General features: G+C 40.7%; 1 protein-coding gene across 1 annotated transcript in view; it reads left to right on the top strand.

The window, feature by feature from the left end:
- Positions 1-27,217, top strand: part of DNAH11 (dynein axonemal heavy chain 11) — a 317,403-nt gene that overhangs the window by 234,443 nt on the left and 55,743 nt on the right. Inside the window, exons 63-65 of the mRNA XM_032873525.1 lie at positions 3,188-3,358; positions 14,382-14,617; positions 15,779-15,901. Of these exons, the coding sequence (XP_032729416.1) occupies positions 3,188-3,358; positions 14,382-14,617; positions 15,779-15,901 (530 nt within the window). The remainder of the gene's footprint in view (positions 1-3,187; positions 3,359-14,381; positions 14,618-15,778; positions 15,902-27,217) is intronic.

Genomic DNA, 27,217 nt, shown 5'->3' with positions numbered 1-27,217 from the left:
TTTTAAAGTCGACTTCAAAAAAAATCTAATTAAAATTTCCTACAAACTTGAACTCAACACCTCTCTGACGCTCATGGTTGATGGTACATCAGTTCAGGGTCCGTCCTGCAAAATCCGCTCTTTGCGTTCCATCTCAGTACTTACAAGTCTGTTCTTCCAGGAGTCACAGCACAAAGCTGTAGACTCACTCTTGAGGTTTTGTTCTCTTTCTCACGACCCACACCCATTCCATCAGCATAAGGGCTGTACCTCCGAAGTCCATTCCACATCCCAGCCTTGTCCCCCACACTGGTCCAGGCCACCCACTCCTTAGCTCTGGAGAATTGCCCCCCAAAGTCCACGCCCCTTATCACAGCTGAGTAATTAAAAAAATTAAGTTCATCCATGTCTTCCCTCCAATAATTCAGGGAAGTCTCCAATAATTCATTTCCTAAATCAAGTTATAGTCCAAAGGCTTTCACTGGTCAGCATGATCCAGCTCCCAGATGCTTCTCTGTCCCTACATCTGTCACCTTCCCTCTAGCTTCTCTTTCACTGGTCTTCTTGCTTGTCCTCATACTCTTAGTCACTCCTATACTTGTGACTTTTGCCTTTTTCCTTCACATGGCTTACACATTTCCAAATAATGACATTAGTAGCTCCCTCACTTCCGTCCAGTGGCTGCTGAAAGTTCTCCTTATTACATGGTTTTGCTCTGTCCATGCACGCACGCACGCGCATACACACACACACACACACACACACACACCCCATAGCTCTCTTTATGCTAGGTCGGCTTTATTTTCTTCACAGCATCTCTCATGACATGACACACTTACGGATGAACGTATATGAGTACATATTCTTGCGAGGAGGTCTTTTTTCCCCTGACTAGAATATAAGCTCCACAGGAACAGGAACTCCATCTGTTTTCTGCCCCGCTTGATCCCAAGTAGAGAGAATAATCCTTGGCACATCATAGGCACCAATAGATACTTGTTGAATGAGTGAGTGGCTGAGTCTGGGGAGCCTCCTGTGTTCAGAAACCAAAAAATTCTGTAGCCCCTGAAGACTTACTCTTCTTAGATCACTTGAGAAATTCCACTGCTCCTAATGGAGTTTACACCTGTTCCCATTGAAAGCAATGTGATTTAGGTAGTTTGAAGTGTTTGCCATTTGTGAGGTACCTAAGAAAACGAAAAAGTGCCATTTGATTAGACTGTTTGCTTGTAGTAGGTTTAAGATGTCCAAAACTTCTCTGAAGGAAAGAATGGTCTCTGACACACGGCAGTGTTTTCCAAAGGCTTGGCTTATGCATGATGATTTAGACGAGGAGAGGAAAGAAGGTGAAATCATGTTAATCAGCCAAAAAACAAATCACATATATATTTGTATACACACACACACCTTCTTTTAAGGATTAATTGAAGATGTCAGACCTTTTCCTTTGAGGATAAATTCTTTCTGACTAGAACAGGAGACAGTTAACTTCTGAAAAACATCAAGACTGATGATTTTGTCTATATAGCATTGACCTGGAAGCTATAGTCTCAACCATTCAGACTAATAAATCAGGCAATTTATATTTAATCATTAACTAACTCCTGAGCTGAACAGCTGTTCAAAATTAGAAATGGGTCACCCCAGCCAGGATGACATTACAGGCAATCTATAATGCATTAGAATAAAATTATAGTGATTTTTAACTGTCTAGAAATTTATTACAGGACATGTTCCAACTCTTAAACCCTTGTTAGCCAATGTCAGTAATGATTTATGTTGCGTGGGTGGTATAGTGAAATTATTGACGATTTCAATAGCCAATAAGTCTGTGTTTAGTAAATCTTCAAATTTCAAAGCTGTTTTGGAGAATGAGGTGGGTGCACTTTATTGTTTATCATTTACTATCCAAAGACAACAATGATGGAGGAAAGGCAAATGAGAAATTTTTCTTCAAAATTAATTCGGTAGCTGAGGAGGGAAAGTAATGAATTCTCTAATGAGGGCTAAAGAGTTGAAGTTCCTTAGTGTTTGTATGGCTAACTTGGGGCGATCTTTATCAAGCACAGCAAAGAGACAATCTTAAAATAACTTTGATAACCATTCTCACTTGCTAATTTAACAACCTCCGTGTTGCGCGTATTATGGTGGCTTGCCGGGAGCTGGCATTCCAGTCTCTTCTGACATAGATCGTTTTTGCTCTCTGGGTGCTGTCTCTCCTCTTTCACAATCAGAGCTAAATTCCATAGAGTTCTTCTTTGCTTGGACTATCAGATTGCTTACTTTTTTCAGTACCTATTAATTTGCATGTTCTCAGGATGTGATGTTCGTTTTAGTATGCACTGAAACGGTGAGTTAGTGAGCTCTCCTACAGTCAATCCATAGACATTTACTGCAGTTTTATTTAAATCCAATATTAAGGCAGCTTCATATTTAACTTAGAAATCTGATTAAATGACCATCCAACTAGATAAAAGGACTTCAACAGCATTCTTTGAGTGTATTGTCTTCAAGACTGGTGAAACCCTCCTGATTTCATTCATATATATATATATGTATATGTTGTTTTTTTTTTTACATGGACTCTATAGGCTCTATAGGCTCTTCCACGAAGAGAGTGATTATATTAGAGAAATAACCCGAGTTTAGTAACTACCAGCATTATTCTTTAGTTAATAGCATCTAGGATAGGTGGCTCTTAAAGCTTTGCATTTGAATTAGTGAATGCAAGTGGTGTTGGTCATTTTTCATTTGTCTCTAATCAGCTGACAGCCAGTATGTTTAAAACGATGTTTGCTCAGGGCAGTGGAGTACCATTGGCGCAAAGCAGAAGGAAGGCAGAGCCGCTAAGCAGCCATCAAAAATTCTAATGTCACTCGGGATTGGCCAAAGCTCTTGGTCCTCCACGCTCAGAGGGATAGGGAAGTGACTGTCAGCTTTGAAGAAAGAGAGCATCTGACAGGAGATGGGAAAGATCTAATGCCATATTACAGGAAACTGCACTAAAAGGGAGTATGAGAGTCCCCTTCCTCCTAATGATGGCTTTCAGACATGAGGAAGATGATGATAGTCATGAAATCCAGTTCTGTTCCTTCTCAAGGCTTTGCAGAAGGATGTAGACTAAAACAGAGCTGTAAGGTGGTCACGGTAAACATTTGTTGAGTTGGTGTTCTCTCTGCAATTACATCTGAGTAATTTTACCTTTCAGTCTGAGAAGATTCGCTGGGGTCAGTCTGTTAAATCATTTGAAGCTCAGGAGAAGACCCTCTGTGGAGACGTTCTCCTGACGGCAGCCTTTGTGTCTTATGTCGGACCCTTTACAAAACCGTATCGCCAGGAACTGGTAGACTTCAAGTGGGTTCCCTTTCTCCAGCACAAGGTAAGCTCACTTCCTTACCTTGGAAGCATTTGGAAGCAGCAGACAAATCAGTATGCATACCAGGCTCTTTTGTATCTCTATCATGACCCTCTGACTGACGGGAAATTCCGGTAGAGAGAGACATTCCTTGTGTGTCGCAGTGTTTCTTGTTTAAATGATGGTTTCAACAGAGAGATGAAAAAGAGTAAATTACTTTTTATAAACTCTAGCGATACAGTTGCAAAACTGCTTTTAACAAAACTGATAACGGAAATCAGATTGGGGTTATTCTGATGGAATAACAGGAAGTTTTTCTTTCTTCTTCCTAACATGATGGGTTATTTGTTAAAGACTCTTTTTTCACACCTACCTTCAGATAAAAAGTGAGCATTTTGTATGCACGTATAAAAATAACGCCTCCTAAATCTAAAAATCCAAAACCACAAGTGAAGTGAAATCACAGATTTGGAAGGTATGAAATCATCTAGTTCATGATTGTCCTTGTACAAAAGAGGAAGTGAGTCACAGAAGTGTAAGTGACTAAGGTCGTGTAGAAGAGGAGGTTAGTCCTCCTGAATCAACGCCCCTGTTCGCTCTGCAACACTGTGTCAGCTCAGTTGACAAAAGCCCTTAAGATATCCTTATATCTCTCTGAATATTAACATTCTGCATTGGTAATAATAATAATAATTCTGCCTCATTTTTCACAGTAGTTGTTTCCATGACATAAAGACATGTCAGTGGCATTTGCGTAGATGAAATGAAATGATGGAGGGAAAGTTCACTATTAAAGGCATTCCGTAATTGATAATTTTAGAGGAATATTCCTTTTGTAATGATTTAATATACCTGTGGTATCAAACAGCTGTAATGTCAAAGATTTTTAGAAGGAGTTTGTCTCTACTACTCCCCAAAAGTGCAAGGCTTCTCTTTAAGTATTTCTGCCCTGACACAGGCTTTTACATAAGAACACAGAGCCTCCTGCTGAGACCGTCCAACCCTGACCATGTTGTGGGCTTCAGAGTATCAGCTGCCTGACTCTGCTCGTGCCCTTTTTCTTGGTTTCGTCTTCACCAGACTTCGATCCTCTGTACAGGTGTCTTGGCCTGCATCATCCCGTGACTAATTCAGAGTGACAGTTGTCCTCTTACATGGTCCTCTCTACATTCTCCCTCATGCACAGAATTTTCTCATTCTTTCCAAAGCTGTAGGGAAATTCACCTTCATCTCGAGCTGTCCGAACTCTTCAACTTCACCTTGTCTTCTTATTGTCGCAATTCCTCTTCGCTTTGGGGGCATGTCATAGTCCTGGCAGTTGGAACTTAAGCTCCCAGTCATTTTACAGTGTTTAAGTTGGAAATGTCCCTTCTCAAGTTTAACTTTATAATCGGTCTTAAGTCGCTGGTAGAGCATCATTTAGTGTGTGTGTTTCTAGGAAGTTTCCTGTCAACCCATGTGTATTTTCGCACTTAGTTAAAAGCCCAAATGTTACATAAAGTCTTGTTTTGAAGAAGTCATACAAATAAAACAAGAGAATTGATTGACTTACCCAAAATGTCTCAAACATTCTAAACCTAGCCCCAAAGCAGAACAGCAGTTTTCTGATGCTGTATGCTGTACACATACTCATTTTAACCATGGGCCTGTGATGCCCGTGGCCCCACAAGCCTCCTCAGGAAGCCTCACGCCTGTTTCCCGTCCTCTCCATGCTCTCTCTCACCCTCCTGAGTGCACAGGCACCGTGCAGACAGAGAAGCGGGCCCTGAGATGTGACCAGCTCACTCTTGCACTTATCTCCGGGCACAACTATGCTAAAGGAAGAAGATGCTTCCAAATTATATGAATGACGTTCCTTTGGAAGAGTCCTCTCTGTCGCTAAGACAGCTGGCACAAAGTGCCCCAGAAAACCTAATAAAGGTCTGTCCGTCTGGAAAGAGGGTTCCAGTTTCCGAGCTAGTTAACCCAGCCTTCTTCTAGATCTAGTCACAGCAAGGTGGGAAGATCATCACATCCGTGCAAAACCTGTGCTGGGGCCAAGAGGAGCTAAAATCGCTTAAGAATGTGCATTTTTTAAATTACTTTTCCTCCAAAAGTATTTCTTCATCCTCTCCTCTCAAGAAGCCAATGTTGTTATTTCTTCTCATTACATTAGGGTGGCTTCTGGAGTTCCACGTGCCTGTAGGTAACTGTCCCCTAAGTGTCTCTGTCTTGTCAGTTTGGTTCGGCTATCCTGGGGATTCAGAGGGTTCATAAGTTAACCCGTCAGCAAGTGACTATGGTTGTGATTTTTAAAACCTGCAAACCAATCATGGCATTTATTAATGACCCGTTGACATAGGTAAGGTGACCTTGGAAGGAACCCTTTTATAAAACATGTCAGCCATCCTTAATCCTTCCTAGAAATGAAGACTTCATGTTCTAAATGATTGATTCTCCCCAATTTCATAAATAAATTTAATTCCATTTGAGTCAAAACTCCGGAGGTGGGGGGAATTATATTTTTACTTGACCCAGTGGTTCCAAAGTTTGTTGAAAGAATATGTTTTTGAAATCACCAAGGTAATTTTGGAATAGAACAGTAAGAAAGCACTTGTCCTTCGAGATAGTAAAATATGTTCTAAAACGACAATAATTACAACAAGGTGGTTCTGCAAGGGAACTGGAAAAGTAGAATCGAGTTCAGAACTGATCTAGGATGTCAAGAGACATCCTACAAACATATGTCCCCTGTGATACCAATGCTCATACCATGTCTTTGCTCCTGATGCTGTAAGAGGAACAGCTGACACTTGTATCTAAGAGTGATCCTCTGGGTTTCTACTAGTTTCCGTCTCCTTTCCCTTCCCCAAGAATAATGCCAGAGCAGTTTTCCACTCTCCTCAGTTCTTCCCTCCCTGCTAATTCATGACTAGATCATTGCCACCGGCGTGAACATACGTAGTTATTTCTCCCATCAAACAAGATACACCCAACACGTTTCTCTTGACCCCTCCCGGCCCTTCCAGCTACTCTTCCATTTCTCTATTCTCATTTACAGTAGTCACTTCAGAAGAGTCATCTGCAGTCACTGTCTCCAAGTCCTCCCTCCATTTTCTGAATCACTCTGGACAGGCTTTTGTCCCTACCACTCCACCAAGCCTCCTCTGGGGTAGTTTTGCTTCCACGTTGCTAAGTCCAGTGGTTTGTTTTCCATTGTCATCATACTTGCCTCTTGGCTGCACCTGATGTAATCGATCCCCCCATCCTTCCATCAGTACCTTCTCTACTTGATTCCAAGACCTCCCCTTTCCCCGTCTTATTCCTACCTCACTGACCAATCCTTCTTGGGCTTCGTTACATTTTCCTCTTCTCCCCACCTTTAACGGTGAAATTCCTGGACTTTACTCTTTGAGCTGCTTTTCACCAGGTTCCTGGCTTTAAATGTCCCTGGTACGTCAGTAATTCGCAAAAGTGTATCTGTGGCTCAGACCTGGCATCTTCACTCCTGTGCCTGAAAGATGTCCACGTACAGCGCATCCCAACTGAAATCCCACCTTCCCCCGACAACCCCTTCTACCCAAATACTCCCAACTGGTTGAACAGCAGCTCGAGCCCCACATGATCACCTTCCTGTAGCACTCGTATCCAGTCCATCTAGGAAATTCTGTAGGCTACGCCTTCAGTGTCTGTCCAGAATCTGACCAGTTTTCCCCACCTACTCTGCTCCCATCCTGGGCCAAACGACCATCCCTCTCTTGAGTAACTGCAGAAATCTCCTAATCTCCTAAACTGCTCCTCCTGTTGCTGCATGTGTTGCTCTCCTCCAAATCTGATCTCAGTGTATCAGCCAGTGTGATCAGTTACCAGGGCAAGTCAGAGAAAGTGAATTTTCTTTGAAAATCCCTCTGATGACCCCACCCCACCACTGCACTTCCAGCAAAAGCTAGAAATCCTAGAAAGTGTTATAAAACCCTCTAGGATTTTGCCCCTTACTCTCGTTATCTCGCTTTCTATTATTCTTTTCCTCACTGCCCTGCTGCAGTCACGCGGGCCACCTTTCTTAAATACACAGGTGGGTTCCAACAACTGCAGGCCCTTTGCACCAGCTGTCAACTCTGCTTAAAGTCTTCTCTCAGGACATACAAGTATCTCTTTCCCATCCATCAGGGCTTTGTTCAAATAACATCTTTGGATCCCTGGATAGGATGATCACCTCTGTCCCTCAGCATGCCTCCTCCCACTCCATTTTTTTCACCATAACATTTGTCACTTTCTAATATGTTGTTTCATTTATTCATTTGATGTGGTTAATAGCTTTCCTCTCCCTCAGCTGTGGTGTCAGATCCACAGAAGCAAGGATTTTGTATGGTTTTTTTAACTACTTTCTGCCGAAATGGCACCCGGAACATCATAAATGCTCGGCATATCTCTTCATTGAGATGTGAGTTACATGCCATACAGTTCACCCATTTAAGTCTACACTTCAGTAGCATTAGGGTCTTCACAGAGTTGTACAACCGTCATCACAGTCCATTCTAAGACATTTTCGTCACCCTCAGAATAAACCCCATAGCCGTTAGCTCCAGTCACCCCTTCCTCTCCAGGCTTAGACAGTCACCAGCCTAATTTAGGTCTCCACAGATTTGCCTGTTCGGAACACTTCCTAAGGATGAACTCACAGAACGTGTGGTATTTGTTGCCTAACTTCTTTTACTTCGCATGTTCTCCAGGTTCATCCATGATATATGTAGCCTGTATCAGGGCATTCATTGCTTGTTAAGCCTGAATTATATCCTATTATATGAATGTACCACATTTTACTTACACACTCATCAGTTAGTGGGCATTTGGGTTGTTTCTGTTTTTTGATTATTATGAAGAATACTGCTGTGAACATGAGGGTTATTTGTGTGAGGTTTTTTGCATAGACATGTTTATTTCTCTTTGGTACATAGGCAGGAGTGAGGTTGGTTTTTTGTTTGTTTGTTTGTTTGTTTAATAGGCTGCATGGTAGCTCTTTGTTTGATCCTTTGGGGACCTACCAGACGATCAGTATGTATTTTTAAAATAAAGGAATGTATGCTTACATGTACATTGCATATCAGTGGGGGGAGTAATGGAGTTTTCAGTGAATGGTGATTGAACAACTGACCAACCTTTTGGGCACAATGACAGTTAGCACTTTCCTTCATAGCTTCAAGGCAAACAGAAAGAGTTCCAAGACTTAGAATGTTAAGTAAGCTTCAAATAATGTAAATACACTGGTATGTCATTAAAGATGGGAAAGTACAGCTGAACAAGACAAATTAGTAAGGAGCCATATTATAACCCCCATGTTATAAACGAAGAAACAGAATTTGAATTTTATCATAAGCATCAGGAGTCATTGAAGGATTTTAAGTAGGTCTTTGGTCAGAATTACACATTTGAAAGCTCACAGTGGGCACAGAAAGAACAGTGACTTGGAAGGGGAAGAGACCCTTGTTCCTGAGGCCATATGTTACAGTGGCCGTCTGGAAGACTGTGAGCTGAACAAAGTGCTGACAGCAGGCATGGCCAGCAGGGGGGGTGATGCCAGACGAGACAAGGAGGAAGCACTAGTAAAACAAAGCCCTGGATTGCCGATGGGCACGGTGGCGAGATAGGCAGTAGGCGCAGTGCCATTGCCAGAGATTAAAATTGGTTTGGGAGAAAAGACGGAGGTAACAGAAAGATGACTGCATGGTATCTCTGAAGCATTCAAGTGTCAGTGACCAGTAGGAGCTAGATAAGAGCCTTATTGGGTGGAGAGTCAGATTTGAGAGCCATCGATGTGTAGGGAGTTGTTGGAACTGCACTTGGGTGAGATCACGTCAGAGGAGCTTTAGAGTAAAGGGAACTGCCTCAGTGCTGGGAAGTAGAGAAAGCTGAAGAAGGAGCAGAGACTGGAGAACACCTCTGGCCATCGTGGTGCCTGGGAGGCAAGAGTATAAACATGGGGATGGTCAGTAATGCTGGAGCCACAGAGACACGTGGGAGGAGAGCTAAGAACTGAAGGTATCCTCACATATGGAAATGTGAAGGTCTTCTGTGACCGTGAAGGTCTTCTGTGATCACGAAGGTCTGACAAGCCAGAAGCCAGATTGCACCGAGTTACACAGAAAATGGGAGGTGAAGGAGTAGAAGGAAAAGACATTATTCTTGGAGGAATTTGCCTGTGATGGGAAGGAGGTAAGCAGAGTGCCTAGTTAGAGACATAGAGTATGGGTAGGGTTGGTTTTTCAGTGTGAATGAGACGGGAGCATGTTTTCTTGCTTCAGGAGAAGAAAGGGAGAAGGAATTGTGAAGGATAAAAGGGTGAGGAGGGATGAGGCCCCGAAAGTGGGGAGGGACAGGCTCCAGAATAGAGGGAGTAGAATGACCTTCAGATTGGAGAAGCAAGACTCTTTGAACTTAGGTGGGAGGGAAGCAGACAAAAGTGGCTAGTGGTAGAGATCTGGAGAGAAAGTTGACACATCCACACATACTGATCTCTCTCCTCTCAGGAAGCCAGGGAAATGAAGTACCCCCTGGCCAAAGATGAGCAAGCTGGCACCAGGAGGACATGTGTAGGTGGAGTGAAAACATCAAAAATGCCTGTTGAGGGCAACAGGAGGGTAGATATTAATTGTTGCCAAGCAGCTTAAAGAAACCAAAGATGAATTTGGAAAAGATAAATGCATAGTCACAGTAATAAAGCTTTCATCATCAATAAGTGTAAGAGGAAAAAGAAAGGACAAAAGATGTTGAATCCAGCCAGGACAGATAAGCCAGAAGGAAACGAAGGCAGAGAAGGTCATGGGGGCAGGCAGAGGAACAGTTAAGGAATGGAAGGTGCTAATTAGGCTGGAGGAGATGTGAGTGGAGCCAGAAATGTGTGGTTAAAAATATGATAGAGTTTTTCAAAAAATTAAATACAGAATTACCACATGATTCAACAATTCCGCTTATGGGTATATGCCCAAAAGAAGTTAAAGCAGGGACTCAAATACTTGTGTATTTGTTCATAGCAGCGTGATTCACAGTAGCCAAAAGGTAGAAGCAATCCCTGTATCCCTCAGTAGATGAGTGGATAAACAAAAGGAGGTGTATACAGATAATGGATTATTATTCAGTGTGAGGAAGGAACTTCTGTCACATGCTACAACATGGATGAACCTTGTAGACATTATGCTGAGTGAAATAAGCCAGTCATGAAAGGACAAGGATTGTATGATTCTACTTACATGAAGTATCTAAAGTAGTCAGATTCATAGAGACAGAAAGGACAATGGTAGTTACCTGGAGCTGTGGGAAGAGGGGGCTGGAGTTGTTACCAGTTAATGGGCATGGAGTTTCAGTTTGGGAAGATGAAAAATTTGTGGAGAGGAATGGTTGGGATGGTCGCAGGACCAGTGTGAATGTACTTACTGCCATTGAACTGGACACAGAAAAATGGTTAAAATGGCAAATTTTGTGTTATAAATATTTTACTGTAATAAAAAAATATATGGTAGGTAAGAGACTAAGTATCTTAGTACCATTGGTTAGAGTAAGTATTGTGTTTAAAGGTGAGAGATAGACAGTCATGTTTAATCAAGTGGGGATTAGACATGTAGATTTCAGTGAAATGATTTCAGATTATTAGGTGGTCTGGGACAGCGGTTGTCATCTAAGGAAGGAGATAGTGTAACGCCTGATCAGAAACATGTCACGCTCATTGGAGGTAGAGCGTGTGGGGAATCCAGGGATGGGGATATTGTGTCATCCTCCTCGGTGGTCCTGTTACTTTCCTCTCCTTCTGCCTTTTCGTCCAGAGTGCTGGAGGGGAAAGAGAGTGCAGAGTTTTGGCCTGAAGGATGTCAAGGCCAGAGATTAGATTCATCATCTATATGGGAATTGATGTTGTCACAGATTGATAGCAAAACTTAGAAAGGCAAGAAAGACTAGTGGCTACGTCCTTGATAATTAATATGAGGAGACACATAGAGGATTGTATAACTGGACTCCATGAGCCTCAGAGGTGGCATTTTTTATTAAAGAATGGGAGCAGTGGTCTTGAAATGACCTGTAGGGAAGTAAGAAGAATGACAACTATTTTCCTACACATGTGTTGAGTCTGAGAGTATTAAGAAAACAGTCTACTTGAGAAAGCCCTGAAGTGAAGTAAGACCTAAGGGAAGCCATTCTTGCCTCCCAGCCTCATGCTGAAATTATGTGGGTGTGAACTTTTAAAATATAGTGATGTTGGTTAAAGTTGAGTCATTAGTGATGGGAGACTACACGTTGGCAGAATTTGAAAGCTCTGGCACATTCTAAAATGCAGCGTGGGGTTGAGAACCACTGCCTTAGGTGAGAGCTGGTATTTTGGTAAAAATGAGTGGGAAGTGGGAGCAAGGTAATTTGGTCCAAATGGGATCAGGCTACTAAAGGGCCTGTGGGAAGGGTTGTCAGAATGTGCAGCGTCAGGGGCATGAGTCTGGAGGATGGATGGGGAAGAACAAGAGCAGCATAGCAGGGACTGAAAGGACAGGGACAGTGGCAAATGTGGCCTGGAGGATCCAAATTAAACTGTTACTCAAAATTGCTTTCTTCCAAAGAGTAGCTCAGAGAGCGGTGACCCAACAAGACAGGGGTAGTAGTCATACATGGCCTGTGGGTCTAAGAAAAATGTTACCCAGAATTGTTTCCACCCGGAGCTGTTATCCTCTGGCACACGCGACAGAGACCTGGACATGTTTATGGAGGCATTTACAATCTGCTCATCAGTCTGACCTAGCAGTTAATAGAACAAAACGAGGAGTCATTAGTGCTCTTAGCCTCTTTACGCCTCAGTGTCCTGAGCAAAAAGAGACAACCAAAGAGGTCTACTTGCCAGAACTCCTCTAAGTTAAATGAGACATTAAAAAGAGTGAACGTATGTGATAACTTTTGTAAACACTTAAAGCCTTATAAATATTAGTAGTTTTGTCACTGTCTTTTTTGAAGAAATGTGTTTTGTTTCATTGTTTTAATTCAGCAGCCTCACAGTTGTTTTACTGTAATCCCAGTGTAATTGGTGTACAGTGTGATTAGTTTCCGGTGTCCGGGTAGTGATTCAACCGTTCTATACGTACCCAGTGCTCATCACAATGACTGTGCTCTTTAACCCCCTCACCAATTTTACCCATCCCCCCACTTCCCCTCCAGTAACCATCAGTTGGTTCTCTGTATTGAAGAGTTTCTTCTTTTTTTTGGCTTGCTTTTTTTTCTTTGTTCGTTTGTTTTATTTCTTAAATTCCACGTAGGAGTGAAATCATATGGTATTTATCCTTCTCTGACTGACTTCTTTCACTCAGCAATACACTGTCTACCCCTATGAATTGAGGTTTATTTTCCCCTGCCTAAGCCTAGGTTAAAGTTGATTGTGAGAACGATTCCCATGATTTAAATATCTAAAACAAATTCCAGTGAAAAAATTTCTTGATGTACTCCTGCAACTATTTGCACACAGTGCTCTCAAGAAAATATCCTGAAATTTGTGTCTAAAAATTTCAGTGTCAAAGTCTCACACAGCAGTCAGGATCCTCTTTGGTGTGAGCTACCTGCTCTCTTTCCCCTAGTAGATGAAAATGATTATTTAAAAAGGGAGAGGGAAGGTTCTCTTTGATCCCCTGCACTCAACTGTGCACCCAGTAGGTGCTCAAACAATTCAAACTGTGGAATTTGGACACAAGATCTAAATGTGTACTGTCTCCTATTCCTTGTAGCATCAGAAATTCAAGTTATTTAAAGCCTCCAGTTGTTATAAGTTGTTTCCCTTAAGTCAAAGTTAAGAAGTTAAAGCTGCAGACTCCTTGCTAATAGGAGGATGCTTGTTCTAAAAAGATAGCGATTTTCTCTTTTCTCGTGTCTTTGAGAAAACTGTGTGTCAGTCCCAAGGCTTGTTGGTAGGAGATGGAGTTTATTGCTAAGATAACATTGTAGTCAGAATTAGTAGGACTATTGTGCTACCTTCTCTAGAGATAGTGACATGAATTGCATCGCAGCTCTACTGTAAGAATCCTGCTGCCATTTTCTTTGCTGCAGATCCCTGGCCAACCAGTAAGTCTTGATTCCAGCTGCTGCTACACCCCAGCCCCCGGCCCCCGGGCCCTGGCCCACTCTAGGTAGGGCTCTTACTGCCCTCTCTAATGAAGTCATGTTTCCATGTTAGCCTCTCACCCAGCCACCACATGGGGTTTAGTACATAGGAGGTGCTCCATAAATATTTGGTGGTGGATGACCGAATGAAGAAATTCTTTAATAAATTCCCTTCTATAGTCTTGTGTATTTTTTGTAAAGTCCACTTTTGTAAAGAATGATCCTTATTCTTTAAACAGATGTTGGGGACACCTGGGTGGCTCAGTCAGTTCTGAGCATCTAACTTGTAATTTCAGCTCAGGTCATGATCTCAGGGTTGTGAGATCAACACCTCCCCCCCCACCCCCCACCGCCCCCTGCAGGACTCTGCACTCAGAAGGGAGTTTGCTTCTCTTCCTCTGCCCTCTGCCCCTCCCCTCCCAACCTCCCTCATGCTAGATACATGAGGCTGTCATCTCAGTCCCTGGGCAGAGAATTCATCCTGTCAACCTGCCCACAGAAGAGAAGTCATCTCTTGGTAATGTTGGCCTGTGCTACAGGATGAATTGCCTGAGCAAGATACTGCGTTTGAGCCTTGGTCTTGTGGGACGATGACCCCCGGAGCAAGTACATTTCTGTTCTCCTGCGGTTCTTTCTGGTGTCTAAGCCCCCCTCCCCTTGGGGGAACAGCCAAGGATGTCTGCCTAGGGCCACGTTTCTTTCTCTTGAAGTCAGACGCAATAATAAACCACATGTTGAATACTGAATTTGACAGATTTCAGAGCTGTCAGTACCGTGTTTATAGGGTCAAATTGTGTTCCACGGCAACAGCTGCATTTGGCTTCCGAGAGCCCAGAGAGAACTGGCAGGTGTTGTCTTGGCTTTTATCTCTCGTTTTCTTGTCCGTCGCATGGAGTCTTTTCTCTCCCACCCTGGCAGTTGACTGCATTCATCTCTGATTCTCAAGGTTTCCATCCCTATAACCGAAGGCCTGGACTTAGTTGCCATGTTGACAGACGATGCTACCATTGCCACCTGGAATAATGAGGGGCTGCCCAGTGACAGAATGTCGACCGAAAATGCCACTATCCTGACACACTGTGAGCGCTGGCCCCTGATGATCGATCCCCAGCAGCAGGGAATTAAGTGGATCAAGAATAAGTACGGAGCGGACCTGAAGGTCACACATTTGGGCCAGAAAGGGTACGTGAGATCGGCGGGATTGGCTTTCTGTTGAACGGCCATGAAATGGGTCTGATTTTTGCCAAGTCCGGTGTTGCCTGCCCTCTCTGCTACTGTGAAATGGGGCAGTATTGTTTATCTGCTTGCTCACGCTTCACATAAAGTATCTTTGTAGAGAGGGCCTCTCTGTTAGGTGGCATCCACTTACCTGAAGATGAAATTAAGCTGAAGGTGAGAACAAACCCTGCACCTGAGTGAAAAGATAAGTGGGTTTCCTAAGGCCAAGAATGGAACAGGATGGACCGTTTTCCCTGAGGACATTTGGCATGGGGCAACACAGCAATGGTCAGTGGGTGAGAAATCTATTCCCAAACACACACCTGGCCTGTTGTAGGATTTTAGCGTGCCTACAACCCCAACACTGCCTGAAGAGAATTTCCTGGTCAAGTTTTGTATATCGCCTTGGAGGACTGAATCTATTCTGAGACTTTCTGTCATTGGTGCCTCATGACATTACTGTTTGATAAATTTGTCTTGGACGAAGTTGGTCTTCAGTTAATATTGAATAATTTTAGACTTACTGGTATTTGATTTGACCCTTTCATCATCTTTTCACATAGAAAATGAAATAAGGAATTTCTGCCGTTGTGCAGATAAATGTACTCCTTGCTTATCTGAAAACTTGAAGAAATTATTTTTGAGGGGGAAAGCCTATGTTTGGAGAGGGAGGATGAAATATAGTGATAATTTACCACTTGCCAAGACAGAACTTAAACGTTTAAAAAAAAAAAATCAATGCTTGACTAAACCACAAGGTATTTAATATATTTTGGATTTTTTTTTCTCAAAAAAGGGACCTATTAAATGAATTTAAATTTATGGTGTTTGGGTAAGTTACATTTGTCTCAACCATGGTTATTGTCGAAAGAACTAATTTACACATGGACTTATTCATACTGTTGAATTTCACTTGGAAGATATCACTGTGTAATTCATCTCAAAATCTAATCATGAATTTCTATGTAATCTAGTTGAATACTTTATGAAACAGTTTTCTCTAAGTTAGTCTGTCTCATTTTTAAAAATCTACATTAAATCAAATATAATTTAATATAAATAATTTTGGACATTTTTCCTGTGCTTATTTACATGCTATTATCTCAATTCTGATTGAATTTTCAGGTTTTTGAATGCCATTGAAACTGCTTTGGCCTTTGGAGATGTCATCCTAGTTGAAAATCTGGAGGAAACACTAGATCCAGTCCTTGGTCCCCTGCTTGGTAGAAACACCATTAGAAAAGGAAAGTAAGTTTTCTTGAATTTTTGACCTCTAATTTTGCACTACATATGAATGCACTCAGCAGCTTCTGTTAGCCTCAAAATCCGCACAGTCCATTGGAATCTTGTTGGTGATGTTTCTGTTTCTATTCCGTGGCACCTCCATTCTAAGAAGCAACCTCAACACGATCCAGATTTGTAGACTATGTCTTTGGTAGATTTAGCCTCAAATTATCCAGTCCCTGATTTATAAACCAAAAAAATGCATTGTCACAAATCTGTGAGTAGTTGCTCCTTGATCAGTTCATACCAAAGAAGCTTAAGACTTTGCAAAACACCTTTAGTGTGTTTATTTACCTAAACTGCCTGTCTTCTGTATCCTTATTTACTTAATGTTTTTCTTTAGGACACTTCTAAGTCCACTCACTGTTTTTGGTTTAACTCAGCTTCATCCAAAGTAATGACATCCACAAAATGAGGGGTTTACTGTGCTAGTTCTCTTTTTTCTAATACACTCACAATATGTGGAAAAGAAATAATTTGAAAAAATTCATTAGTGGGCCCTTAAAATCATTCGCATACCGGCAGAGGTGCCACCAACAACTTGAGAACACGCCCTATGAGCTCTGTGTGATGTTACGGATAGCTGCCATTCCCCTGGACACCTGACTGTCCAGGACATTGTCCCAGAGGCAGGGAAGCCATCTGCAAGGAGTCATCATAGCACGGTCTATAAATGTGTGAAAAGTCACATGTAGCCAGCATGTCTCTGACCGAGTCTTTGCGGGCTCATGGGAGTGGTGGTTCCATATGCTCTCTGTGCCCCTTCACGCAGGAAACCGACACTCCCTAGACAATTCGCTGGGCTTCCTTCTCTTCTTATTTGTTTTTATTTTTTCCTTCAAAGAGCTATGATTTCAAAATTTCTCCCCCACCCTTCTTTGACACCCAGTCTCTGCCTCAAAGTTAACAGTCTCCTTTCTATCACCAGTTTATTCCTGTCAGTTTTAAGTGAAAATAGGTCTACTTAAGGATAACTAACTTCTGTTTTTTAAATAGTCCCTAACGGATTAGTCGAGTATTTATTATACAAGTAAATCCATTTACAGTGACTGACAACTTATAATTGTTTAATAAGCCAAAATTTACCCAGCCAAGCATTTAGAAAAATTTAATAAGCTACTTGACAAGCTGCAACTCTGACATAAATATAATTGTAGCTGCGTCTGATGTGTTAAAAATATAGTGTAGAATCTTGAATGTCACTGAAGTGAAATCTTCGTTATTAAGATTTTGGCTGTATTAGTAAAGACCGAAAATTTTTTGTTTGTGAAATACACATTCTCTAGCTTTAACTTGGACCTTTTTTTTTTTTTAAACTTGGATCTTTAATAACACAATTTAGGTATAAGAAATTTAGCGATTTTCTCTCTCTCCCTCTCATTCTCTCTCTCTCTCTCTCTAATTATATTATTAAATATATTATAAATATATAATATGATTTTATATTTTTATTTTTATATATTATAGATGTATTTAAATATATAAGTAATATATAATAAATATACATAAAATATACATAAAACAAATATATAATATGTAATACATAAAATAATGATTATAATTTCATATTTTCATTATATTTTATATTATATATGTATTTTAATATATAAGTAATACATAATATAAATATAATAAATATAAATATATAATTTTATGTATTACATATTTAAATATATAAGTAGTATATAATGAATATAAATAAAATATACAATATATTTTATATGTAAATTTGAAATTTTTATATGTATATTATATATTATACATGTGTATACACAGATGTATTATATATATAAAAATTTAAAATTTCCAGGGACTAATAAATTTGAGTCACAGTTTTTCTTCAGGATGGCTATAGTTTCATATTATTGTGAATCCCAGAAGTCTTATATTTCAGAAACAAATTATGTAGAGCATCAAGGCTTTATCACAAACAGTCTAGAACACCTTATTCCAAATTATGTTATTTCCTGAATATGTACTCTTTATTGGGTTTTATGGAACTGATCTTATCATTCCAGCATTTTTTTAAAGACCAAGAGAATTTAAAATGATATATAACAAATGGTGTTTACCACATGTAGTTATTACGTTAATAATCCTAGTTCCTAAACCCTCACATGTGGGGACAATGACTTACATGAGTGTAAATTCTTATCTGTATCTCCAGTTTTTCCCCCTTCCCTCTTTCCTTGCAGATATTTTTAGTATCTTTTTCCAGAGAATCTGAGTGCTGGTGGACTCCTTACATACTGTATCAGTCACTAATAAAACTTCTCTGAGCACTGTTGACCAGGCGCTGTACTGGGCCCTGCAGATCCAAAGTATGATAGGGGAGAGAGCCAGCTTTTAAGGAAGCTCCATTTCCATAGGGGAAAGGCAGACCTGTAAACAGAAGAAATACTGTGCTGTTGGTGTGACGATAGAAGTACTCATGGCAGGGGTTCATCATTGCCAGAGTGGAGACTTGGAAAGACTTTGTGGAAAAAATGACATGGGATTACATTGACATTTAATATGAGTCTAGGAAGATGAGTGGGCATTTGTCAGACAGATAAGTGGGAGAGGGGAATTTTGGAATGAGAGAACTAAAACCAAATAGCAGAACATAGAACAGCCTCACAGCTTGGGGCAGACTGCAAATGGGATCCACATCAGTGGAGAGTCTTGGGTCGGAAGGAATAAAGGACAGCAAGGCCTGGGTGAAGGAAAGCCTGAGAGATGGGCAGGACCTCCAGAGTGTGGAGGTCCTGGGTACCCACAGATCACTTCTAAGTTGGCCCTTTTTCTATAGGTTGATAATTTTTTTCTTTTCCCCAAACACACTAAAAGGGCCCATTCTTATCAGTAACATTAGCTGACAAGAGCAGTGGTTCTTATCCAAAGGACCTTGTCTTCCTGGGATAACAAATCTGGAGTCTCCATATTTTCACTTGAAAATCATGAGTAGGTCAGTGGGGAAGCTAGTGAAGACTCTTAAGCATGCAGGGAGGAATAGAATCAGATTTATTTCTGAAAGGGCATGCTGCTGGCATTGTATTTTTTTTTTAAAGATTCTATTTATTTATTTGACAGCAAGAGAGGGAGAACAAGCAGGGGGAGTGGGAGAGGGAGAAGCAGGCTCCCCACTGAGCAAGGAACCTGCTGCGGGGCTCGATTCCAGGACTCTTGGATCATGACCTGAGCTGAAGGCAGAGGCTTAACACAGCTACCCATGCACCCCAGCGTTGTAAAGTTATTGATTGAAGGGAAATGGACCAGAACCCATGGGGCCAGGATCTAATTAACAAACAATGGCAGTCATCCTGTTGAGGCATGATATGACCCTAAATAAGGCAGTGATACTCGAAAAGCAGGAGAGGACAAATGAAAGAATTCTCAAGGAGTTAATTTCTTTTTTCTTTTTTAAGATTCTATTTATTTACTTGCCAGAAAGAGAGCAAGAGTAAGCGAGTGCACAATCAGGGAGAGTGGCAGGCAAAAGGAGAAGCGGACTCCCCACTGATCAGGGATCCCAGTGCAGGCCTTGATCCTAGGACCCTGGGATCATGACCTGAGCTGAAGTCAGATGCTCAACCGACTGAGCCACCCAGGCATCCCTCAAGGAGTTAATTTTATCAGTTTGTGGTTGTTAATGGGATTTTGTTGTTAGGGAAAAAACAGAAGGTTCAAGTGTGATTTCCAGTCTTCTGCCAGGTTAAATGATGGTGCGACTTATGGGGAGTTGTGGTACAGCAATGGGAGTAAGTGTAGGGAAAGAGGTAATGATTCCATTTATTAGACTTTCAAAGATGAGGGTCCTACTTTAAGATTCTCAGAAAGGAAGTCTAAGAAGCCAGTGGGCATGTGAGTATGGAGCCTGATAAGGAGCTCTTGGGGAATATCTACATGGAGAGGTAGTTAAACCAGCTTAGTAGATGTGATTTTTTTTTTTTTTTGAAGATGTATTTATTTTTGAGAGCGCGCCCATGTGTATGTGAGCAGGGGGAGGGGCAGAGGGAAAGAATCTTGAAGCCGACTCCACACTGAGCGGGGAGGCTGATACGGGCTCAGTCCCAAGACCCATGAAATCATGACCTGAGCTGAAACCAAGAGTCAGACACTTAACCTTGAGCCACCCAGGAGCCCCTGTAGGTGTGATTTATTTAAGCGTATCTTCTGCAGTCAGAAGATCAGAGGTCACACTCACTTCACAGATGAGAAAAGCTAAATGTCCTCTTGAATGCCCGATGATCATATAAAGTTTAATACATAGGTGGAAACATCTTTTCTTAAGTTTTTCCAAATAAATAGGCACTACCTTCTTTCAGTAGAATTCCTATGAGTGCCACTTGGCCATCGTACCTCTCCCTGCTCTTTTTTTTCCCTAAACCTTGTTTATTTTCTCATCAGTGTTTTGGAATTCATGTTTCTTCTTCTTTTTTTTTTTAATCTACATCTTACAGTATAGTTCAGATCTTTCATTTCTTTATGCTGAATGAAGTAATGTCTTTACATTATCACTCTGCTCATTCCTCTCCAACCCAGAGAGTGGTTAAAATGATCTTTCCCTAATATTGTGTCTATTGCTGGTCTGTTGAAGAATCCGTTAAGAACTCTCTGTTGCCTATTACATTAAATTGAAATGAAGCTCTTCTCTGAGGCCTTGAAATGTTTTACCTGTTTGATACTTCTTATTCCCTTCATTCACACAGATTAATTGCCCCCTCCTATGATATGCTATTTTACTTACCTTGTCTTTCTACAAATCCCAAATTCACTTAATTCAGAGTTCAACTGCTATTTAATTAATTAAATGGGAATTTTAAGTTTCCACTTTCATTGCTTCCCACTCACAGTCCATTCTGTACTGGGCCACTGTGACATCCTGCCTTTATCTGTCCCTCTTAGGATTTTTTTTTTTTTTTCCAGTGCTGTATCTGTATTAAATTGCAAGTTCTCCATGGATAAGAAACATCTATGTCTTTAGAAAGATGGTTAACCAAAGTAAAAATAATCAAAACATAGACTTATTTTGGACATTATGGCAGATTAGATGTGTGAATGCTGAAAAACAACAAAATATGTTAAAATAGTCACACCTTCTGGCACTTGGTTGACAAAGTGCAACCAAAAAGTGGGAATTGGATAGACAAGGAACACCAAAGCTGATTTTCTTCTTGAGGTTTCTGCGTGGTTGTAAATTTTCCAACAGACATCCCAATCTCATGTCCAGCAATGAACATTTTACTTAATTATTTTTCCTGCTCCCTTCCATCTTTACATGTCTATGTTGTTCTCTCTATGCCATTACCTTGTGGCTGTAGATGTTTCCCTTCGCATTGTAAAGGCAAGGTAGCATTGAAACCCAGGAAAGGGGGTGGGGGGACACAACCCACAAGGATTGCAGCGCCCCTGTGTTCACCCAGCATGTCCTCACTGTCTCTCAGTCCTCCCACGCAGGTGGGATATCATTTGCATTTTTTTGCAAGTCACATCCTTCACAGAGTTTTCTGATATTAATAGTGCTTTTGTTTATTTTAGTTCTGTTTGTGTTAGGGGCCTTTTTTAAACCAATATTAGTTGATTCTTCCTAATAATGAATGTCTGAGAAGACACTTGTGATAGATACAGCAGAGTCCAAAAGTTGAAGTTCATTAATAATTGGAATGTTGCGGAGTATGAAGTAATGAATACTAATTACTCCTTTCATGTCTGACAGGTCCCTGTGGACCAATACATCAGCCCAGACTTTAATTTGGTTCTAGTAATGGTTTCATCAATAGCACATTAAATCTGCGTTTGAGAAGATATACAGTTGAACCTGACCCACATAGTAGATACCACTGTCATAAAATGGCCACAGGCTGACAACAGCTGGGTAATTACAAATAATTAAATCCACCAAACTCCAGACAATCCTAATTTTAACTAAAATACATCTTATCATATCAATCGACAGAAAACATATCGGAGAAGATTTATCAACGTGTACTTTTTGCAAAGCAAATTTACTGGCTTACATGTTAGGGAAGTTGCTGATCTGTGAAGCATCTTCATAAAATTGTATCTCTTCAATCTTTCAAATCCCCCCAAATATTACTGAAGTCGTTTTTTAACTTTAATCTTAGCTGGAGCAACCTTACTGTGAGATGTATTTCAGATGGCTTCTGAGCATATAAATATTTTTTAAAAAACACTTTATACTTTCCCCATATTTTTCATGTAATTGTCCTTTTAATGAATCCTTAAGTAGCATGTCATATAAAGAAACTTATAACTAACAAATATTAACTATATGATTATAAATTTATTTTATAGAACTATTATAATGAAAGATACTTTACAGATATTTATCATGACTGTGTTTCCTAAAAGTGCTGCTAAGATTAATTGGGAGAATTGCTTACAGTTAGCAAGGTTTCAGTTTATTTGGTAATATTATTCGGTAAAATTATCAACCCATGGGGTTGATGCTACATGATTGTACAACAGTTGATATTAGATCCGTTTAAATAGATGAGGGCTTGGGTTGGACTTAAGATAGAGAACCATGTTGAATTAAATCCCACACTGTGGCAAAATGTGCTCTCTTGAACTAGGAGCTTCTTTTTAAATAAACTCAGGACGTATGTAGTCTTATCATTATAACACTTGTGGATATGAATTGCTTAATTTTCAAGTTAATTCATGCCCTGATATAGTAGAATTAAGCATTCTAGTCCCCCCAATTTCTAAATGCAACATAAGGTTTAATTACAGGAAAGACCTTTCTGTTAAATTTGGTCAAGTTGTTTTTTGTTGTTGTTGTTGTTGTTTTAAGAATAACATTCAGGGGTACCTGGGTGGCTCAGTGGGTTAAGCATCTGCCTTTGGCCTGGTCATGATCTCAGGGTCCTGGGATCAAGCCCTGCATCTGCCTCCCTGCTTGGCCGGGAGTCTGCTCTCCCTCTCTCACTCATGCTTGCAATCTCTCTCTCTCTCTTTCAAATAAATCAAAATAATTAAAAACAAAACAAAACATTCACTGTCTATAGATAATCCACACACACTCATAGTCATCTTGGGTAGTAGTTGTTTGACTTGATGTGAAGGCAAGTTCCAAATAGGTCACTGATAAAGAATCTTTACTTTCTTGAAAAAAGCAAATTTCTGGGACGCCTGCATGGCTCAGTTGGTTAAGCTGCTGCCTTTGGCTCAGGTCTTGATCCCAGGGTCCTGGGATTGAGTCCCGCATTGGGCTCCTTACTCGGAAAAGAGCCTGCTTCTCTCTCCGCCTCTGCCTGCGCGCGCTCTCTCTCCCTGACAAATAAATAAATAAATAAATAAAATCTTTAGAAAAAAGCAAATTTCCTTTTAAAAAAATGCAAACAGAACCAGAATTTCTTTTTCATGATACATTATAATATTTAAATATGGCTATATTGAAATATAAAATAGAGATAAACATATACATATGTCATCATATTGAACACAATATATGTAAAATGTGTACATATTCTGTTTCCCAGAAGGGAAATAATCAGCTAGGATTTTCTTTTTTAGCTTCCTTATTTCTTTCTGCATGAGAGTACCTGGAGTACCTGCACCAGCAGTCTTTTTTTTTTTTTTTTAATTGAAGTTTGCTTTTATCTGAGAAGGACGTGTTGGTTATATTAACTATATGAAGCAGCAAGACAATTAACTCATTTCTATTCAGCACTTCTTTCCTCGTTTTCCTGGGCCGTCTTGCCAGCTGTGCAGCTTTCAGCCCAAACCTTTCCCCAGGAGCAGGGGTTGACCAACTCCATGCGGCCCCCCTCATGGGGTTGCTAAGTAACACAGCCGCATGGCGAGGGCCGCCCGCCACCGTGCTCCCGGCCGGAGCCATCGGGGCTCCCAAGCCTCATTGAGAAGCATTTAATTTGAAGCAGCAGGACATGTAGTAAAGCTTTTAGATGTCCATTGAAAAGTTTGGGTTTTTTTCCTTTTCTTTTCCTAAGTGTGTTTTTTCTGCAACGACTATATTATTTTCTTATCTCAAAACCCACCCGCCATCTTTCTACCTTGACAAGCAGGGCCTGGTGAGAGGCCTGGAGAATTCCTCCAGTCCAGGGAACTTGTGAGCTCTCTGAATTGCCCATCATAGAGGAAGGCCCTTCAGGGTGCTAATACAGTGTCGCAGGAAATTTCTCTCTCCACGGCATCGTGAGAAAGGTTTTGCAAATCTTTCTTAAAACAGTCCTCCTGCAGCGGGTCCTTTTTCTAAATTGAATATGCTGCTTTTCCAAGTTTTGTTTTAGATGGCAATAAAAAATAATGATGGTGTTTGTTCATGTACTCAGAATATCTAATCACTAGAGAAAGTCATTTCGGTTTTTATGATCCAGGACTGATGGCATTTTCAGCAGCAGCTACACTAAATCTTGAGAACAGTTCCAACAAAAGGAGAAGATACTTCCTCCATCTCCGGGTAGATATCTTGAATATAAGATCTCCACCTTGAGAGTCTCATCTTGATTATGTTGAGATAATGGTGCCTCAACTCACAGAGATTCTGGTTTTCAGAATCTCACAGACACATTTCTGGGAGAAATGTTTCCCCATGTCTGTCACAGATGTGCTGTGACTATTAGCCATGAATTCATTTCACATGTATTTATTATCGGTCCTCTAGAGTAGAAATGACCTATGACTTGAAGAAAGTAGGAATCTTTTCATCCCAAAGCCCCTTTCGGCTGGATTTTGAATATAAACTCTGAAAGAATTTTGAAGTTCCCATTGTACCTGATTTTTATGTAAACCTGACCTATGAAAAAAACTGAATTAATAGTTACTTTGTAGATGATAGTCTTTTATACAATAATTTATGCAACTGACTAGTGAGCATTTGGCATATTTAAAAGACTACTTTTTTCCCTTAAAGCCAGAAGATAGAAAATTTTTCTGTATGTTGAGTGATTTATTTTTAAATTTTATAAATTAATTCATTTGATGAATTCAGCTACCAGAAATTCAGCTCTTTGGTTAGACCTGGACACCTCAACAATCAGTGCTATTCTCCTTCATAAGCAAGGACAGAATGTCAAAGCAAAGATCAGCAGGGGTTGTTCTCTGGGCTTCATCTCTATCTTCTTTTCTCTGGTGGCCACAGATTGTACTGAGTCGGTCATAAGCTCTCAGTAGCCTCTTGTGATCGATAGTGAGACAGGTCGATGGAGGCTGGGGTCACCAGCTGTCCCCATCATACAGAGCAAATTAACTTGCAGTAGGGTGCAGTGAAATGAACTTTATACTAGGAGTCTAGAGACCCAGGTTCTAGTCCCATTTCTGCCACTAAGCTCTGTGACCTTGGGCAAGTCATAAACTCTTTGGGTCCATAAAAGGGAATCAGTTGAATGGTCTCTAGGGGAACTTCCTGCTCTAAATCCTGCTCTAAAAGTACAAGTCTACCAGGTGAAACAATGTTTTTGATTCACCCTCTGTCCTATCTGGTAAAACCATACTGTTTGTACTGGGGAAGATAATTTTATATCTGATCTGAGGTATAATTGGTCTCTAACCTCCACATGAGGCATTCTGAGAAAAAGGGGCAGGAATTGGTCACTCCCTTGGAGAGATGGGAAAAAAACATATGAGAGCAACCCCATCCAGCTTCAGAGATATTCCTGGCTCACATGATTCTCCGTGGGATCCAGTGTCAGGGGCAAGTCCTGCTTGTGGGGGGCATGGGGTTGGAAAATGGGTTGTGAATGACTGCTTTAAGATAATAGCCATACTTGCAAGTGTTATGTTGTTCTTCACACCTGTTGTAGCTTCTCATTGGAGTTCAAGTTCAAGAGCTTTTGCTGGTTGCTATATTCTAGAAGTCATAACCTCTGGGCTCGTGTCTTTCACAGAAACAACAAAGTGATTGTTTGCTTTTCCACCCCTCTGGTTAACTCGGTTGTTTTTTGGATCCTTCAAATCATAAGAGAGCACTAGCTGTGTGTTTAATTTTCCCAGATAGGAGATTAACCAAAAATTAACCTAGCAGCAATGATAAAACCCACTGAGTCATTATGCAGTTTTTGCCTTTCATAGATCATAAACACCCCAACTGAGGATAATTTACTATCACTGGGAAATTTGAACCTATGAAATAATGAAATAATGTTTCCAAGCAAAATGTAAAACCCAGTTTTATAGGTAGACATCCTTCTATTTTCCTCTGTCTCTTCGGTGAGAAAATCTGACCTGTCTCTCAAGCCAACCAATTCCGCATTCTCAAACTGGGGTATGTGAACACTCCAGGTCACATGTAGGTGTAGAACGGGGGTGTGCAAGGGAAATAGGGAGCCACAGAGTCATCTCTGAGCTCTCTCATGGAGCATCACACTAACTCAGGTATCTGCTGAGTATTTACCCAGTTGAAAACATTTGCCACCTATACCCAGAAGCAAAGTTGTTCAAACCTCATGCTTCGTATTGGCCAGTCTCACACTTTTTCTTTTTCTTGAAAGCCCAGGGAGGGGAGCAATGTTAGGTGTAGTAGCTGATTGGAAAAATTATAGCTTGGTGGTACTAGGAAATGGAGTATGATTAGCTGCTGTTTACTTGCAAGGAGATGACATTCATACCAGTAACCATGGGGTCCTCTGGAGTGGAGATAGGCAAACAACCGGTCTCAATGCAACCCTTCTTTGTCAACAAAGAAGAATATTTGGGAAAGATGTATGCAGCCTACAAAATCTGAATTATGGATTCTCTGGCCCCTTATGGAAATAGTTCTCCAACCCCTCTCTAGAGAAATTTCTCCCTGAGGCCTGAACAGCTAGGACTTCCAGAAATAAGGTAGTCATCTTGTGCGGCTTGTTCTAATTCTTATATGTGTACGTACACACACACACACACCCTTCGCATGCAAACATCAAAATTAAACTTCTTACTTCAATTCCTCAGCCCGCCACATGGACCTGGCCCAGTGGATAACAATGAGGAAAACTGTGAAGTTGGTTCATTTGGTATTCTTCATTAAAGTGCACATTTTTAAGTGATAAAATATTTACATTTTCTTCTCATCTGGGGATATAGGTTAGTGATTAAAACAGAAAGTTTATGAGGTGTGAACTCAAATCCAGTAAAAATTCATAAGCAAATTAGGGAATATTGAATCTGAGGTCATGAAAGGTGGTGACAGATAGCATATCCAAGAAACTGCCCTGAGGAGGAAAGAATTCAAACCAAGATGGAGCAGTTAATCACAAGATCACAAGACATACCAGAGGTTTTATTTTAAGTTTGAATTTTTATCACTGTGGTGATAGAAATGAGTATCAGCTTTGG

Source organism: Lontra canadensis, unplaced genomic scaffold (genome assembly GCF_010015895.1).
Source record: "Lontra canadensis isolate GAN:19392208 unplaced genomic scaffold, GSC_riverotter_1.0 scaffold2, whole genome shotgun sequence".
Classification (NCBI taxonomy): domain Eukaryota; kingdom Metazoa; phylum Chordata; class Mammalia; order Carnivora; family Mustelidae; genus Lontra; species Lontra canadensis.
This window is presented reverse-complemented; position numbering and strand designations above follow the sequence as displayed.